Below are 17,997 nucleotides of genomic sequence, written 5' to 3'. Positions count from 1 at the left end.
TGATCCATAATCTACCCATGTCTCTTCCAACTGCTGTCTCTATGGAGCTCCATGTGTGTGAGAGAGGAATTGCTGTTTGGATTCTCCTGAATAGATAATGGAGGAATTAATTAATACAACTCTGCTCAGAGGCAGTTTGCGGGGGGTGGGGGTGGAGGTGTGGTGTACACATGTGATTTGCCTTTTCCCTGCTGTGGAGATGCTGCCCAGACAGACACACTCGCAGTTACTCTTGCATCATTCCCCTGGTGCCCTCGTTTGACTGGTTGCCAGCAGGATCTGGAGGTGGGTCTGGGTCCTAGAAAGCTCCCAACTCTCTCTGTTTGTCTTGTTCTGCTGTGCAGTTCAAAGGCTGGAGAACAAAAGTTCATCTTGAAATTGGGCAGTGGCAGGGTGTGTGTGGGGGAGAGAGAGAGAGAGAGAGAGAGAGAGCACGAGAGAGCGCAGAATAGGGTGTCCTCCATCTGCTTCCTGGGAGCAGAAGGCCAAAGGCATTATAAGCAGTTTTCTGTTAAGTTTGGCTCTGGGGACTCCACCTCCCATCAGCCCCAGCCAACATGGTTACTGGCCAAGGATGATGGGAGTTATAGTCTCAAGAGGAGCTGAAGGGGCCTCATAGGCTTCCTCATCCCTGTTCTTAAAGAAATGTTTGGGTTTTGCTTTTGTTTTTTTAAAAAGGAGATACAGAGCAGGGCTTTTTAAAAAGTGACGACTTAGTCATGCCATGACTATCACCCACCTCCCCAAGCCCATGGTCTCCTACTCCCACAAAACTCTTTTCTGCCTCCTGCTGTTGCTGCTGACTATGACTATGGGGAGAGCCTTGTGAGGAGCGAGTGCCAGCTCCTTCCAGACAAGCAACATGCCGCTCCAGCTTGCCTCCTGCCCTGGAGGTTCAGGCGGGGAGGAGCAGGTGAGCTGGTACCTTTTGTTATGCTTGTGCTTCTCTGCAAGGCCGAGTCCTCACTCTTCTGACGCCCCCCCTCCCTTCCAATCTCACAAGGCGTGCAACTGGAGTGTGTTTCGCATGAATTTATTCCAACAGCAGTTCCTGGATGTTGCGCTTGTCTGGGCGTTCTCTCCCACCACCACTGCGCCTCCTCCGAGCCACGGTGTATTCTGCAGCAGGGTGCTTCGCAGGGGTAGGATAGTCAATGCAAAGCGAGCTCAGAGGCGGGAGGGCAGGACCCCCGAGGCATCTGGCGAGAAGAGAAAGAGGCAAAGGTCAGGCTTGCTGGCTGGGGGCTGCCTCCCCTCTGCCCAGCATATTTCATCAGCATGACCTGAGTTGCCCAATGGGTATGCAGAGGACAGGGCTTGAAGCAAGGGATGTACATGCTGGCTGGCGGAGTAAGTCTTGCAGCTTTGGGAGTGGGGAGGAAGGAAAAAGAAGGATGCAGGAGCAAATGTTTCCATTCCTCAACAATAAAGCGGGGGGGGGGGGGGAGAGAGACTGAGTGATCAGTTAGACAAGCACCAAACCCCCAACTCAACAAGCTTTTGTTAGTGCTGCAGGTGTTAGGTTGGCCCTCAGCCCCACCAGCTACCTCCTGGATTCCTAGCACTGCTGCCGCTTCAGTTTGTGTTCTTTGCTGCGTGCAGCAATTTCTAGTCTTGTTTTCCCCCGAACTTGCAATTTCTGCAGCTGTTGTGACCACTGTGTGCCACATTACTCCCTAAGGTGTTCTTCTCTTCCCCACCCCCACAAATGCAGTAACCAAGTATGTCCCAAAATGCCCCCTCCCCAAGCCAAAAGCATTTCAAACCCTTCTCCATCTTCCAGGGCTCTAAATCCTTCATGCTTTCTGTGAGGGAGGGGATCCTGGCTTGCTGGCTCCTTCCTCTCTGTCAACCTCATGGACTCAAACCCCGATTCTGAGGCTGTTGTGGGGAGCTTTTGGATAGCTGCTCTGTGCTTTCTTCCCAGGATCGAAAAGGACCCCATAAGTCCTGGCTGTGACCACTTCTTAACCCTGGAGGCCAGCAGCAGTGCCTGTGTGTGCGTGTGCATGCACGTAAGGGCTAAAGGGCACATGTGTCACAGGAGACCTATCGCTTGACTGATCCACTACTTCTATTTCTGCTTAAAAGCTGATGGGAAGGGGTGTCTGTTTTTATTTTTCTTAAGGAGCAGTGACGGGATGGGTGTCGCCCCCACTAAATCTAAAGTGGCCGCAGTTGGTATTTGGCTTGTTTGGGTAGACAAAAACAATGACCTATAGGACACCTTTGATGCCCCCACCTCCCCCAAGTCAGGGTAATAGTAACTTGTGTGAGAGAGAAAGAGGTGGAGGCGGAGAGATTTAGAGAAAGGCCCTGCCCCTCCTCCAAGTCACTGCTCTGTTGGGGAACCTTTTATAGCTGCTTGTAAACTGAAACACCAGGAGAACCAGCCACAGGTCTCTCGCATCTCAGGATTCCCTAAGTGAAATGGGAATCCAGCAAACGAGGAAGAGGTTAGTCCGTGTTGGCTGCTGCCAGGGAAGCGGCGCATGCAGACTCCCCTGTGCCTGTTTCCGCACTGCAATCGGTGCTGGAAAGCTCTTACCCCCATTGGAGAGCGTGAGGAGTGTGGTCAAGCTGGAAACAAACGGAGGGAGAGGTGAGAATCCCCCACGACGGGCTTTTCCCTCTCGCCCTCCCTCGAAGAGCTGGAGCTTTTGTGGAAGGCCCACCAGCAGCTTATGGGAAGCATCCTCCTTTCCTGAAAAGGCCTCCTGCTGCTGCCGCCAACTCACCCACGGGGAAGAAGCGGGGCAGCAACTCCTTGTAGATCTCGTCGTCCTTCTCGAGGAAGACGCAGATGATGAGCCTGTCAACCTGCCGGAGGAAGAGGAATTGGAGCGGGGAGTGAGAGCTGCACCTTTGCATTCTGTGCCATTTGCTCCTCCAGGACAGGGCTGGGAAGCCTGTCTCCCCCCCGGTGTTGCTGGACTCCAGCTCCCATCGTCACTGACCATTGGTCACCCCAACCGGGGCTGATGGGAGTTGGAGTCTGTTGCTGCTCTGAGCTGCCTGCAGCTGGTGTGATCCACCATGCGTAACCATGCGTCTTTTCCTGCTTTGTCTTCCACTGCTGGGTATTTTTTAGCTTTCCTTCCATCTTGCTCTTTGCTCTGCTCCTCCTCTGCCATTTATATTGGTGTTTTAGATAAATACCTTGGGTTTGTTTTTTTAGTTCTTCAGGGCTGATGGTGCACACATCTACCTATTCACCCATCTCCAAAAATTATGTATTTAAAATTAGAAAACATTTGCACATGCCTGCCTGTTTTACTCAGGCTGGGGTGCTGAATGGGGCTGTGAAGGCTGCTTTTGGCCCTCGAGAATCGCCCTCAGGCTTCACCCTTCACTGGCCCGCCTTTCTGCCCTCAAGCGCTCTTGCTTGCTGGAATTGGGCCTGCAAAGTGTAATATTGCCTCTCACTTGCCTGGCTGGATGAGGAAGGTGGGGGTACATGTGTAGAATTGTAGAGTTGGAGGGACCACAAGGGTCATCTAGTCCAACCCCCCTGCAATGCAGGAATCGTTTGCCCAACATGGGGATTGAGCCCACTACCCTGAGATTAAGAGTCTACCGACTGAGGGAAACCTCCTTTTTAATGTGGCTGGAATGTAGCATAGCCCTGCCATCATTGGCATGCAACACACCCACCCTCATTGGAAAGCGTGTGGCCTTTGAGCTGAACCCACCCGTGCCTTAAAGAGCAAGGGGGCTCTGAAACTGGATCAGGAGGGATGATTAGACTGAGCTCTGCTCCCAAAGTCAAAACATGGAAGAAAGAATTCTGGGTCTCAAATGAGGAGGCACCTGCCAGTGCCCAAACCTCCTCCTCCACACCTTCCCCAGCCAGACACATCCTCCTCCTCTTCCCTCACCTTCTCCTTATTCTCTTCTAGCCACTTGCGCAGCGTGTTGAGCACCACCTCAGCAGCAGCATCGTTTGGATAGCCTGTTGAGAAAGGGAGAAGGAAGAGCTGTAATGCTGCGGAACAACCTCCGTTCTATCTCTTGGCCTAGGGAAGGATGGTTCCCCCTGTTCCCCTTTCCCATGCAATACTTACCAAATACGCCTGTGGAAATGCAGGGGAAGGCCTGTGGGGAGAAAGGCTGTGCGTGAGAGAGATCCTGCATGCGCGTGAGCACTCTTATCTCTGGGTGCTTAATCTGCAGCAGTAAGGGTGCAGGAGCTCCATCCCACTCCCTGGTTCCAGGTGTGGAGCTGAAGGTTGAAGAGGGGCTTACAACCTGAGGCACCTCACGACAGCAGTGGCTGGCAGTCAAAAACCTCCTTGCCTCCCATGTAAATTCGGCAGAAAGCCATAGAATAACCTGCATTGGGCCTGCCATTCCCAGCAGTGAAGAACAAGAGCTTACCGTATTTTTCGCCCTATAGGATGCACTTTTCCCCCCTCCAAAAATGAAGGGGAAATGTGTGTGCGTCCTATGGGGCGAATGCAGGCTTTCGCTGAAGCCTGGAGAGCGAGAGGGGTCGGTGCGCACCGACCCCTCTCGCTCTCCAGGCTTCAGGAAGCTATCCGCAAGCTTTGCAAGCCCAGCAGGAGTTGCCGCCGGGCTTGCAAGGCTTGCGGATAGCAGCCTGTTCTGGGGGCTGGGGTCGGGGGAAGCTCGGGCTTCCCCCGCCCCAGCCCTGCGGCTGAGGGGGAAAATAATTTTTTTTTTATTCATTTCTCCCCCCAAAAAAGTAGGTGCGTCCTATAGGCCAGTGCGCCCTATAGGGCGAAAAATATGGTATATATTCTAAAATAGCCTTTGTCAACCTGGTGCCCTCCAGAGGGTTTGGCCTACAACTCCCAGCCGCCCCAGCCAGCCTGGCCATCCTACAGTGCTGGCCCATGTGCTGCAGATAAACCACAGAGCTGGAGGCTTTTGCTCTCTTCTGAAAGCTTGGGTTTATAAAAGGCTAACTCAATTTAACAGCGCTTGAATTCAATGATTTTATATTTCGATTGTGAGCCCCTGCTTTCTAATTGTATTACAAATATATATCTGTCATCATCATTTAGACCTGTGGTTAAACCTAATTAATTTAATTATCTGTCTTATCTATCAGCCATAATAGCGAAGCATTCAACTTGCGCGCTCCAGTGCAGTATCAGAAGAGCAGACGAAAGGGGGATGGTAGCTAGAAATATCTCTGCTGTTGTGAGCTCTCCTGGGACATTGAGCTGACCACTGGCGGAGGCAGAAGACTTGGGGGTGATGGCTTTTTGTAAGGAGGGAAAGGAACAGTAGCCCAGCCGAGGGGAGCAGACACAATGAACTGGGCTGCAGCTCTGCACCTTCTGAAGACGTAAGCAGGCACCAGAGACCTTGGCTGCGCACACACCATACATTTAAAGCACCCTGCAAAATTCCTGGGAACTGTAGTTTATTAAGGGTGCTGGAAATTGTATCTGTGAGGGGTAAACTACAGCTCCCATGATTCTTTGTGGGGTGGGTGTGCTTTAGATGTGTGTACACAGTCCTTGTATCTGATGTCTGGATTTTTTCCTGTGCCTTCCATTCCGATCAGATTTAATTTCAAAGTACCCTTGGTGAATGGAAGGGAAAATTACACTGTCAGCAGCTCTAGGAGAGTAGCTGTGCTTGGGAAAAGTGTTGGCTGGCTTTGGTAGAGAAATACCCCCATTTTTAAAAAAAGAAAGAAAGAAAGAGAATATCAAGAACTACCTGTGTAAATTCTTTCATCACTTACAGAGCAAGTCCCAGGGCTGAGCCATGCAGATTTGCATCCAGCCTTGCCACCTGCTCTGTCAAACACCTTAAACCTCTTCCCTGTCTGCTCACCACAGTCCGCAGCTTGTTCTCTACGGCTAATTTCAGGCTGTTCTTGTAGCAGTCGCTGAGTTCGGTTGCTTGCGCAGCACTGGGTTGCCCCTGGGCGATGGGTCCTACCGTGTGAATGACGACTGAGAAAAGAGAGAGAGACAGATGAGGGTCATCGGCCAGAAGCAGAGCCCACCAGAGCCCCTCTTGCTCAGTTCCGTCCTCTGCAATTTGATTGAGAGATGCTTACAAGAACTGAACTGCTGGACTTAATCAAGAGCACATTGCTATTGCTCCTTCCAATTCTCTAAACCACCGAGGGACAAAACAAAGCATTTCTTCACATAGTGCACGGCTGAACGATGGAACTCGCTTCCACAAGAGGCAGGCAGTGATCGCCATCAACTTGGATGGTTTTAAAAGAAGATTAAAAGGTAAAGGGACCTGTGACCATTAGGTCCAGTCATGACCGGCTCTGGGGTTGCGGCGCTCATCTCGCTTTATTGGCCGAGGGAGCCGGCGTACAGCTTCCGGGTCATGTGGCCAGCATGACTGAGCCGCTTCTGGCGAGCCAGAGCAGCGCACGGAAGTGCCGTTTACCTTCCCGCTGGAGCAGTACCTATTTATCTACTAGCACTTTGACATGCTTCTGAACTGCTAGGTTGGCAGGAGCTGGGACCGAGCAATGGGAGCTCACCCCGTTGCGGGGATTCGAACCACCGACCTCCTGATCAGCAAGTCCTAGGCGCTGTGGTTTAACCCACAGCGCCACCTGCGTCCCCCATAAAAAAAGATTAGACAAATTCTAATTGGAGGTCGGAGGCTGTAATGCTTCTGAGTACTAGTTGTTGGGAATCACAAGTGGGGAGAGTGCTGTAGTGCTCAAGTCCTTAATGTGCACTTCCCAGAGGCATTTGGATGGCTCTTCTGAGAACAGGATGCTGATGGGCTACTGGTCCGATCTAGCAGAGGTTTTTGCAAATTCTTATGGGTGGCGAGTCTCTGGCACTCCCAGCAGCAGAGCGTGTTCTCATAGTGCCTGGGGTGTGCGCCCACACGTGCCAGGGGAGCAGAGTGCGGGGCATGGAGGACGAACGGAGCCTGACACGTGCCAGCCCAGGCCTAACCGCCAATGCCACCGGAGCGATACCAACCCCAACCCACTTTGCAAGGCTGCAAAGATCCCTCAGGAGTCTGGGATCAAAGGGTGCATGACTACTGCATCTTTCTCATGCCACCCTCCCTGAGCCGCTGATCAGATACCAGCCTTGCAAAGCAGTGCAGGGCTGGTTTGGAGAAGGTGTCGTGCGTAGTGCGCACACACACACATGACAAATGCGCCCGGGGCACTTGCCCTGGCAGCCCCTCCCATGCCATGCCCCTGGGCACTGCAGGTATTTCTAGACTACAACTCCCATCATTCCGTCCAGTAGTCCTGCTGTTCAGGACTGATGAGTGTTGAGAGTCCAGCAACTTCTGGAGAGAACCACATTACTTCTCTAAAACAAGCTTACTGCAAGCCTATTCCTTCTGAAGAATAAAGATTATTTCTCAAGTATCCCTTAGGCACTTAGATAAATTATTAAGTGACAATTACTTATTTTCCTTTATTTGCTTTATACATACATACAGCCCTTTGGCTACATTTAGGCTCCCTGGGTAGTTCTGAAGTTATTACTCAGGCTTAAAGCAGCAGTATATGGAACGTTCTCATTTTTTTTTATATAAAAAGTAAAACACGCAGTTAGTAATGCCCTCACTGAGTAGCAACATATTCTTTAATGTTCTCTTTTATTATAGTGAGGTTAGACACTTCTACAAGAACATATACTCTGCATGATTCATGTTAGCATTTTTATATCACTTACACTCCTGCCTTTTTTTTTTTTTTTTTTTGGCCTTTACGAAATAAATGAACAGCAGCCCCTGAGAATAAGCAAGACCTCATTTCAAATATGGCAAACGGGGGACCTGTCTGCAGTGACCCCACTTTCATGGATCTGTCTCCCAAAAGAGGCTCAGACAACCTCATCGCTGCAACCTTCAAATAAGCATTAAAGACTTGCCTGTTTCAAACAGCCTTTTCTTGATATCGTTGTGCTGCTATTAACTGAAGTGGTGCTGAATTATTTTATTTGTTTTAATTTTCTTGGACTGAAGCTGGATGTTACTATTTATTGGTCTCATTGTCTTGCTGCTATTTTACTGTTGCCGAATCTTATTGCTGCCTTTTATTCTGCAGATATCTACATAGCTATATATAGATACGTTTCTCATTTGTGCTGCTCTTGCTTCTACTCAGTATTATAATCCTATATCTGCACGACGGGAACTGCCTGGTGAAGTTTTGGTCCCATAAGAGGGTATAAATGTATTTTAAATAAATATCCTCATGGCTTGGACAACTTCAGAAGCATCCCCTACCCCAGCCCCACATCTCAAGGGTTTTATCTATCTGCTTTTTAAAAATTCATTATCTATTTATTAGGCATATTTATAGCCCACCCCTGCATCATAATCTGTCCCAGGGCAGAGTAAAATATACAAATGCATGAACTACTAACCCCCCACCCTACCCCACCCCACCCAACCCCAAAAAACCTTGTAAGTGGGCATAATAATAAAGCAGCTAGCATGAATTACACTTGTATTTACAAATAAAGATACATTAAAACCACAAAAGCAACTTGAAAAACTACAGAGTGGGTTACTCGCTCTCAAGCAGGGATGCTTTAGCCAGCAGGTCTTTACGAGTCACCAGAACGATAGAAGTGTCTGTGTCAGAGGTGCTCCCCGGTGAGGCTATCCCAGAAGCAGGGGCCACCACACAGCAGCCTCTTTCCTCAATCTACACACAGAGCATGACTGCTGCCAGCAGGAATGCAGAGGAGAGAAGTCTCTGAAGGTCGTGGGACACAGGGCTTGGGTTGGTATTGGGAGGGGTGTGGGTGTTGAGTCCCAAAGCTGACGCTTTGCATTTGGCACAAAGCTTCTGCCAAGCTCCCAGTGGTGTAAGGATACCCCTGCCGCATACTCCTGCCTCTGCCACTGCAGTGGCACCTACTACGCATCTGGAATAGAACAGAATCATAGAGTTGGAAGGGACCCTGAGGATCATCGAGTCCAAACCCCTGCAATGCTGTCCCAGATGGGGATTGAACCTGCAACCTTGGCATTATCAGCACCATGCTCTAACCAACTGAGCTATCCAGCTGAGGACAGCCAGACTTATGGTAAGTATCCAATTGGGCCCCTGATGTCCCTGTGCACGCACCCATTCCCCACTCTAAAATCTGCTAGTGATCCCTGGGAGAGAGTGAAACCCCAAAGAGTGATGATGTTTGCAACAAAACATACCAATGTTTTAACAAGGCACCAGTCGCCAAGGCAAATGCGGAGATGAACGAGGGACAGTGACTTATTTACCAGGGGAAAGAGACTGAAGGTGAGCTGGACCCAATGAATTAGTTTCTGAATCGAGTGGGGTGAGTCAAAGCTCAGCCAACAGCTGGGTTTAGTTAAATACAGGAGGAAGTGTGCAGATATTAAAATACCAGGCCCAGATTTATTGGCGTCAGCGTCTCCTGCAGGAGGAGGCAGCGGTGAATTTGTAGACGGTAGTGAAGGGAGCAGGAAGATGAGTGAAGCGAGGAGGTCTGGGGGCTCGGGCCTGCCGAGAATACCAGAGGCCTCCTCCCTCTTCATTTTCAGCTGAATCAAGTTGTTCTGCCTGCTACGTAAAATTCAGGATCCAAGCGTACAAATCAGGAAGAGTAGCTATGGTCAGCAGGGGGTGCTGTTGAGCCAGCAATCATTGCCCACTAAGGTTGGAAAACTGCTTTTCGTATTTGTATTTGTGTGTGTGTGTGTGTGTGATTTATGTGAGGTAGGACTTCATCTGAGCCTGCCCTTGCCCTGCTATGAGTGTCCAGTGTTTGAGCTCATGGAGAAGGAGTCGTTTTGTAGAGAGGAGTGTGCAAGCACTGGAAGGTAATCTTCCAGCCCCTGCTAAAACACTGCCTTCATCATGCTCCCTCCGATTTTGCTTTGTTTTGCAGGGATCAGCACAGCCAGGCATCTGTCAAGCCCACTGCCAACCAGCAGAGAACCCCTGGGCCCTGCTGCTCCTCACTGCCTGCTTGTTGCTATCTTCTCCAAGCCAGCAATAAGAGAAAGCACAGCTGCCGCCCCTGACAGGCCCCTGCCCGCCCCTCCGCCACCTGTTCACATCCCCTTGCCTGTTCTCTTCTTCCAGCCACGCATGAGAAGTGGACTCAGAGGCAGGAGGGGGAATGCGCAAGCCACCCTTCCCCAACCTGTTGCCCTGCAGATGTTGCTGGACTCCAGCTGCCAATGCCCCTGACCATTGGTCATGCTGGCTGAGGCTGATGGGAGTGCAAAAACAGCTGGAGGTGATCAGGCTGGAGGAGGCAAGGCCTCCACAAAAATGTATTTTGCCCAGGGACTCCACCACAAACAAGCGGCCACTTGGGAATTACTACTACTACTACTACTACTACTACTACTACTACTACTACTATTTATTGCCCTTCAAACAGACAGGACTTCTTCAAGTGGAGGGCTGTCCTACGTAAAGTAGCATACATGGGGGCACCCCACCATTGGATAACTACAAAAAACTATTCAGGGTCTACTTAGCCTCTTTTATGAGGGATACATTTACAATTTGCTTTCCGTAGAAATTCTCAGAAGTGTTGTCCAATTTAAAGGGCAATGATAATGCACAATGCACGGGAACACACATACAGGCACCGACACCCAGGTCCATTAAAATCAGCTCAAATGATTAAAACAAATAAGCAATTCAATTTTGCAGATTAAAAAGCTTTCTCCTTAAAGGACGGTTGACCTCACAACTGCCACCACCTGCCCTGCTGCGGTAGTAAAGTCTCAGTGGCGTCAGCCAGCACAGAGGGGTGTGTGTGTGTGTGTGTGTGTGTCAGTGTAAAAAACACTGCGTTTTAACAAATCAAAATGATTACACATGCTATCAATTAGTAAACATTTAATTCTGATAAAATTAAAACAGAATTTGCCACAAAACCCCCACAAAAAACAGATGGAGTGCCAGCACACTTGTCAATCAGCCACCAGGAGGCGGGAGCAAGTTGACTTCTTAGGGTGAAACTGGTGCAGGACATGACATGACCAGAGCTCCCAGTGCTTTCACTGTTTTCCCTTTCTGAGCAGCCATGAGTGGGGCAGGGGCAACTTGGATCCCTTGCACCAGTTTCCCAGTCTTAATTGCCCACACACGCCCCAGTTGGGGGAAACAGGTCTGTGCATCTTAACAAGCTTTGCCCTTGCTGAGCAACTTGGCAGAATCTTGCCTGCTGCCATGCACTGGTTGGACACAGAGGAATGGAAGGAGGAACCAGATGGGAACCTCCAAGGGAAGAAGGCTCAGAGCCCATGGATTGGAGGTGGTATGATGATGAGTGGTCAGAGGGAGATGACCAGGAAGAGGAGGTGTCGGAAGCTGAAGAGGTAACAGGGCTTAGTGAGCAGGGGGAGTCTGTGGCAGAGAGAAGTAAGTCCAGAATCAGAGGAAGAAGCTGAAGCAGGGGAGGAGGGAGGTGAAGAGACAGAGATGAGTCTGGCTAAAGAGTCACAGGTGTCTCCCCTTCTGCTGCAACATGTGTCCCTCCCTGCTGGTTTCCCAAAACCAGAAGAGGCATGAAAAGGGCAGAGGAGAGGTTGGCTTCACATAGGCGCAGTCTCCAATTGTTTGGAAAAAGTTTTGCAGAGGAGGGGACTTGGACGGCTGTGGTGAGGCAGGGGCTTTCAGCCTTGGCAACTGATCCATGGGACAAGACCTACTGGGGATGAGCTGCTGTGCTCATTAGGCCTGACACTCCGCCAAGTCTGCACAGATCGTGTTCTTGCTAATAAAGAGTTAACGCCAACTTTCAGGGTATGATTTATTGTTGGCTTGCTCCTGCCACCTGCACATTTCCCCCTGCTAAATTTTGGTAGTGAAGCCACAGAATTGATCTTGTGAGGTGATTTGTCTGGCCCCCCCCTTGCTGCAGGAAATCCAGATCCACAACACCCCCACAGGTGACTATCCAGCCTCTGCTTAAGGGCCTTCACCCACTGTTCTGGGCCATTGCATCCACTGTTTAACTACTCTTGCCATCCAGAATTTTCTCCTAACCTTGAACACCCATCTGCCCTTCTGTCACTTAAGCCCTTGAAAACTAGTCCTGTCCTCTGAGGCAGCAGCAGAGAATGAGCCTTTGCCCTCTTCTGCGGGGCTACCGTGCAGTGATTTGAAGAGTGCTATCCAGAAAAGAAATTTCAAGCCAAAGCAGTGGTTGTGAAATCTAGCAGGTGATGTTTATTGCAGCATACGTAAACCAGACTTTGTGCATGTGTGTGTGATGTTGTCGAGCTACCAGCCCTCGCCCAAAGGACCCAGGAGTCCTGCCTAGGCACTCCATCCTTCAGCCCTCAAATGCTGCTGGCCAACTGCTGCTTCGGCTTCTTGAGTGGCCACATGCAGCCTTAGCTCTGTGAGTGATTTACTGACCCAAGGAGGGTGGCCTGGCTTCCTTGCAGTGCCCAGAGGTGGCTCGCAGGCTTGCTGCTGTGCTGAAGATTTAGAAGCAATGTGATCTGATTTACCCCAGTAAACACGGGAGTTCCTTCCCATGTTTCAGGACTTGAGGTTGGCCTTTTGTGGCTTCCCTGATCTACCACCCCCCACCCCCTGTCAGGGACACGTGTTTGGAAGGGGAAATGGATACCCAAGAGAGCATATGGATTCAAGCTTTAGAGGGGCAAAGGATCCACAGCGGCAGGACTGGGGAAGGAACTTCAGTCACAGGGTGGTTGCTGTCAATATTGTTGGGCTCCAACACCCATCAGGCTCAATCAGCATGGGAAGATGGGAGATGTAGTCCAAAGTCTCGAGGGCACAGCATTGGCTCTGATTTGTTTGTTGTATTTGTCAGCTGCTTTTCTTACAAAGGTAACTCAAAGCAATTTACATCAAAACCAATGGAAAACAACAATAAAAAACAACAACACAAAAATTCAAACGAAAAACACAGTTAATTTTTTTTTTAAAAAAATGGCAATAATGACCCAGCACCCACTAATGGAACAACAGCTGGTCCTAGGTCAAAGAAAAAAGGAAGGAAAAGCACAGTCCTGGGATGCTGTCCTTTCCTCGGGCTCCTCTTTGCCTGAGCACGGAAGCAAGAGGAGGTTCTGCGTCCTCTCTGGGGAAATGCAATCAAAATGCAAATCTCCCACTGACACACCAGCATTGCCCCTGATAATAAAGACAAATTGCCCGTGCAGACTCCATGGAGATGCCGGCGATAAATCAGCTTCTCTGGTAACCTGCATTGAGGGACATCAGCTCAACCCCCACCCTGAGGCCACTGGGTGTTTGCGGCCCTCCTCACCCCACATGCCAAGCATGAATGGTCATTTCCCCCTGTAGGTCCGGCCCTATCATTGGGTAGAGTGGGGTTACCTCAGGCAGGAAAAAAGGAGAGGGAACCAAAGGCAGTTTAGTTCAGCATCCTGTTTTCGACACCAGCCTCAGCCAGGAGCTTCCAGAAAGCCCAAAAGACAGGCAGGGGGAGATGTCTTCCAAAACACTGTTGGGCTTTTGGAAACTGGTGCTGTACTGTTTTTATTGCTTGTGTGCTTTAACATATTTTTTATATGTATATAGTTTTAACTCTAGTAATTGTTTAATTGATTGTTAATGATAGCTTTTTCTAAAAATAAAATAAAATAGCAGTTCTTTTTTAAAAAAAATCTGTAAGCCACCTGAAGTCCCATCAGGGGAAAAGAAGGAGTATAAATAAATTTATAATGATGTACAACAACAACAACATCTGCATCATCTGAGATTCACAAGGGCAGTGTTCCTGGAGCTGAAGGTTCCATTAGCTAGTGTGGCTAGAAAGTAGGGCTATCACCTCATCAAAAAAAATCTCAGTTAATGCCCCAAGGTTCACCTAGCCCAGCGGTCCCCAATTGGTGGTTGGCAGACCCCAGGGGGTCTGCACAACCCACCCAGAGGGTCTGTGGCACATACCTGTTAACTGTCTGAGACATCCTTGTGCTCTCACACAGATCAGGTGACTAACACAGGAGCACAGCCCAGAAGATGCACATCCCAGTTTTGTGCTGGGACATATTGGAAGGTATTGTGGCACCATTCACATAACAAAAACTACCACAAAGATATCAACGTTTTCAAATGTAGGGGGTCCATGGACCAGCTTTTGAAAAGGGGGTCCACAGCTAATTGGGAACCACTGACAAATTCAGGTTGCGCAATGAAAGTTGATTTAGAGATCTTGAGCAGCAAAGACTGGAAAGTGATGGGGAAGTGTGCCTTGACACAACCCAACCCATCAGGATGGGTGCTCAAGTAGCAGGATGCCTGGAAGTGACCGCAGGGGGTTTAAGAAAAAGCAAGGTTAGGGGGTAGGGATGGGGGCAAGACAGAAAAGTTAAGGGATGGAGGGGAAATGAATGGTGAGGCTGAGAGCGAGGAGAAAAAGCTTAATGGGTAGGGGAAAGAAAGAGCAAGGCTAAGGGATGGAAGGGGAAGAAGAGAGAGGCAAAGGGGGAGAGCAGACAGCTTTTCTCTGCTGATGGAAAGTCCTCTTCTTCCAATGCAGTACAGAAACCAAATGACCTTTCTCATGGTTCCCTTATTCTGCTTTAAGCCAAGGCAAGACAAGCGGCCTCCTGCTTCCACTCAGTCCCCACGTTGCCAACGTGGCATATTGGCTAGTGGCCTCTCTCCCTGGAGAGCAGCAGCAATGTGATGAGTTAAAAGCAACCTGGGTGAATTTTGGCTGCTCCAGGACACCCCTCAGACTAAAAAGGTGGGCTGGATTTTTTTAAAAATATATATATTTTTATTAAAGATTTCTTAGTTTACAAAACTAAGCATCGTCTCTTTTTTCAAACTGTGTTTTCTACTGATCAGTTTCATTTGTTGTGAGACATCAGTGTTACACACAGTGTTAGGTTAGGAAGAAAAGGGGGGAAGGGGAATGGTGAGTAGGGTGGGGCTGGGTGGCAATGCTTCTATTCTTCTGCTTAGTTTATGTATGGGGTTTTGTGTCAGTGTCACTTGTGTGGGTTCTCTTACTATTCGCTTGTTGAATTCCTTGGTTGTGAGAGAGGTTGGGGGTGGCCTAGGATGTGGTTGGTTGTCTTTGGTTCACTGTAGTGAGATTTGTTTTCCTGTGTGAGTGGGGCGTGTGTTTTCGGATCAGGTTAGCCAGATTGATTCGTATGCTGTCGACAAATCCTTGTTGTCTTGTTGGGCTGTGTATTTGATACATACCGGGTTGAAGGCATCTTCTTCTGTTTGTCCCTATGTCAGTTTCAGTTTATTGGTTAGTTTCTCTAATAAGTCTGTTTCGGGGTGGAAATTTTTGAAGGCCTTGCTAGGGAATGGTTCTGGACGTCAGTATGAAGTGAACCACTATCTGCAAATTGAAGCAAATAACTGTGCCCTGATTGTCTAGGTGCTTCCACACTATTTCAAGGTTCTGCAAGACTTGCTGCCCAGGGACTGTTTTCCTATGGGAAGTTGCTTGTAAAAAGCTCCCCCACCCCGCTTCTTCCAGTTATGGGAGCAGGTCCAGATCGCAGCAATGGAGACACCAAAAAGGAAGACAGGCAAGGAGCGAGTGATTATAATATGGGAGGAATGTGAGAGCGGGATCAAGCTCTGGGATTAAGTGGGAAAGTGGGGGCTCCTGGGGGGTGGGTCAGGGAAGATTTAATTAACACTGGAAATCTCCTTTGCTGAAGGAACTCATAAGCAAATGTTATATAAGCATTTCAGCCATGACACGAGTCCCCAACGCAGAACCCATGGGCGCCAGTGTGCCTGCCAGCCCCTCTTACGATGTCCACCAAAGATAGCAGTAAACATCCCCTCAGAAATCTACAATCCACAAAGGGCCACTTGCTCTTCCTGCTCAGTTCCTGCCTGCCCTGGGGCAGCCTCTCCTACACTGAACACACACATACCTGCCCATATTTCATTGGATGCCAGGATTTGACACCCACCCATTCTGAAGAGAGGAGAGGTGCAAAGAGCTTCTGCCTGTGAGGAGTGGGTTATATGTTTTTCTTCACATCGATGGGAGGCTGACGAGGTGGGGTCACGCCAGTACTATTTTGTGGCCTTGGCTCTGTTTCTGCTTTTTCACATGTGGCAGCCATTTTGTGTCACACCAATTCTCTGGCTCCCGCCTCCATAGCAGGCATTTCGCATTATGCCACGCACCCCACAGCAGCTGTTCTGAGACAGGCACCACTGAAAATGTGCCCACTGACCCCAGAAGCTCGGAGGCCCCCCGAATATTAAGCACTCGTGTGGAATCTCAGTTTTAATTCCACTTCCACTGCTCTTGTCACGACCGCCACCGTGAGTAGCCATGGCTGTTAGCGTGGACGTATTTTGTACAGATAAAGTTGGAGTCGACGACCTCTCCGTTCTTTTCAGCACGGTATTTATTCTCCCCTCGAGAGAACATGACTTCGAGGCAGCCCCCAAATGGAGAGAGAGAAATGTTCAGAATGACGCCCTCGACTATGCTTATTGCCCTTGGAGGACTATGATTTAAGGAAGGAAGGAAGGAAATCCCAATTAAAAAATCTCTCATGTTGATCTGCCTTTTGCGAGCGAATCGATTTAATCACGCAGATTGCTGTTGCCAACAACGCGGCGCTGCCTTCCACAGAAGAGCACAAGATGGAAGCAAAAACAAAAGAGAAAAAGAAATTGCTGTCTTGCAGGGAGAGAGGGAGAAAGGGAGAAAAGAAATTCGCAGCCAAAATGTTAGTCAGAGGCGGGCACCCAGCCTGGCGTGAAATTCAATTACTAGGCAGGTAGGTGGAAATACAAGGGCCCCCAGGAAGGCAGAAATGCAGCTATGAAACAGATCTAGCAGTAAGTTAAAATTAACCCTCTTAATGCTTCAGACGGAGAAGGCCCCTGCCTCAGTATCCAAAAAATATACAAGATGTAGGGAGCAAAATTGGGGCTTACTTCGTCCCCACTGTGTTTTCAGTCCCAGGGTTTAGCCAAGAAATATGCCAAGTAAGAATAAATGACAGCCCCTCAGAGTGAGTGCAGAGTGAGAATTCCTCACCCCACAGAATAAGCAGAGAGAAAGCAGGGAGAGAAAGTCTCCATCCATCCTGGGATTAGGGAAATGATACAATGGTGTTTTCCTCACTTCCTTGAGTGTGGTGGCAGCACCTGGTGCATGCTGGGAATGGTTGGGAGGACAGCAGGAAGCCCAGGCAGTAGGTGAAGCCAGAGATGCTGGAAGCCAGAGCCAAACAACTCGAATTTTGTCCCCCTCCTCCTCCCTGCTGAGTTCTACAAGGGGCAAAACTGAGATGTAGGAGGAGGAAGGTGGCAGTCAGGGCCATGTGCTGTACTGGCTGTAAGAAAAAGGGCAGGCAGGCAGGCAGGCAGGCAGGCAGAGGTGGCTCTGGGGTCAGACCAAGGTCTAGTCTCCCACTGCAAAAGCAGTGAGAAATTCCAGGGGCAGCACTTTCCTATCAGCTTTCGGTTTTCTTTGAGCACACGCAGAGTGCATCTCCCTCAGCCATATTCTGGGTTAGAGCAACATGCAAGGGGGGAAAGTGGGGACAAGCTCCACCCCACCAGTCACTGTGAGGAGTTGGAGAGTGACTGCCTGCAGCAGGGAGCCTGGTCTACCCGGAATTTTAAAAAGCAGGATTCTAAAACTTGCAGAGAGTCTTTGGGAGCAGAGAAGAGTCCCACAGCAGACCTGTGAAAAGTGGGATGTATACAGGTGTATATTCAACTCCTCCGCCTCCCATGTGTTGCTTTAACTCAGGAAATGCCTGAATGTAAGTACAGTGGTACCTCTAGTTGCAGACGCAATCCGTTTCAGGGTGCCATTCGCACCCCGAAAAGTCCACAACTAGAGTGCCTCTTCTGCACATGTGCGCGGTGCAACCGCGGTGCAACGTACACGAAGCACGCATATCGCCGCATTTGTAAGCTGAAAGTCCATAACAAGAGTGGAACACAACATGAAGTATGACTGTAGAGACTCCTCACACATTGGTAGCTTTATCCTCCATGAATTTGCCTTTCCTTTAAAGCCTTGCACAGCTTGCGGGAATAAAGGCCACAGTCATACCTCGGGT

At 49.5% G+C, this 17,997-nt stretch overlaps 1 protein-coding gene across 3 annotated transcripts in view; it reads right to left on the bottom strand.

Moving 5' to 3' along the window:
* Window positions 1-1,017: 1,017 nt before the first annotated feature.
* MACROD1 (mono-ADP ribosylhydrolase 1) overlaps window positions 1,018-17,997 on the bottom strand; it is a 311,595-nt gene continuing 294,615 nt past the window's right edge. For 2 of the 3 annotated variants that reach the window (XM_028709921.2, XM_028709919.2), the window contains 5 exons: window positions 5,812-5,933; window positions 4,065-4,095; window positions 3,879-3,952; window positions 2,739-2,820; window positions 1,018-1,199 (listed from right to left, as the gene is read on the bottom strand). In XM_028709921.2, coding sequence (XP_028565754.2) covers window positions 1,168-1,199; window positions 2,739-2,820; window positions 3,879-3,952; window positions 4,065-4,095; window positions 5,812-5,933 — 341 coding nt within the window. In that variant the 3' untranslated portion in view covers window positions 1,018-1,167. Of the gene's footprint in view, window positions 1,200-2,548; window positions 2,581-2,738; window positions 2,821-3,878; window positions 3,953-4,064; window positions 4,096-5,811; window positions 5,934-17,997 lie in introns of all 3 variants that reach the window. The other variant, XM_028709920.2, reaches the window with a different exon arrangement.

Source organism: Podarcis muralis, chromosome 16 (genome assembly GCF_964188315.1).
Source record: "Podarcis muralis chromosome 16, rPodMur119.hap1.1, whole genome shotgun sequence".
In the NCBI taxonomy this organism is placed as follows: Eukaryota; Metazoa; Chordata; class Lepidosauria; order Squamata; family Lacertidae; genus Podarcis; species Podarcis muralis.
Note: the sequence above shows the minus strand (reverse complement) of the source record. Positions and strands in the feature narration are given on the sequence as shown.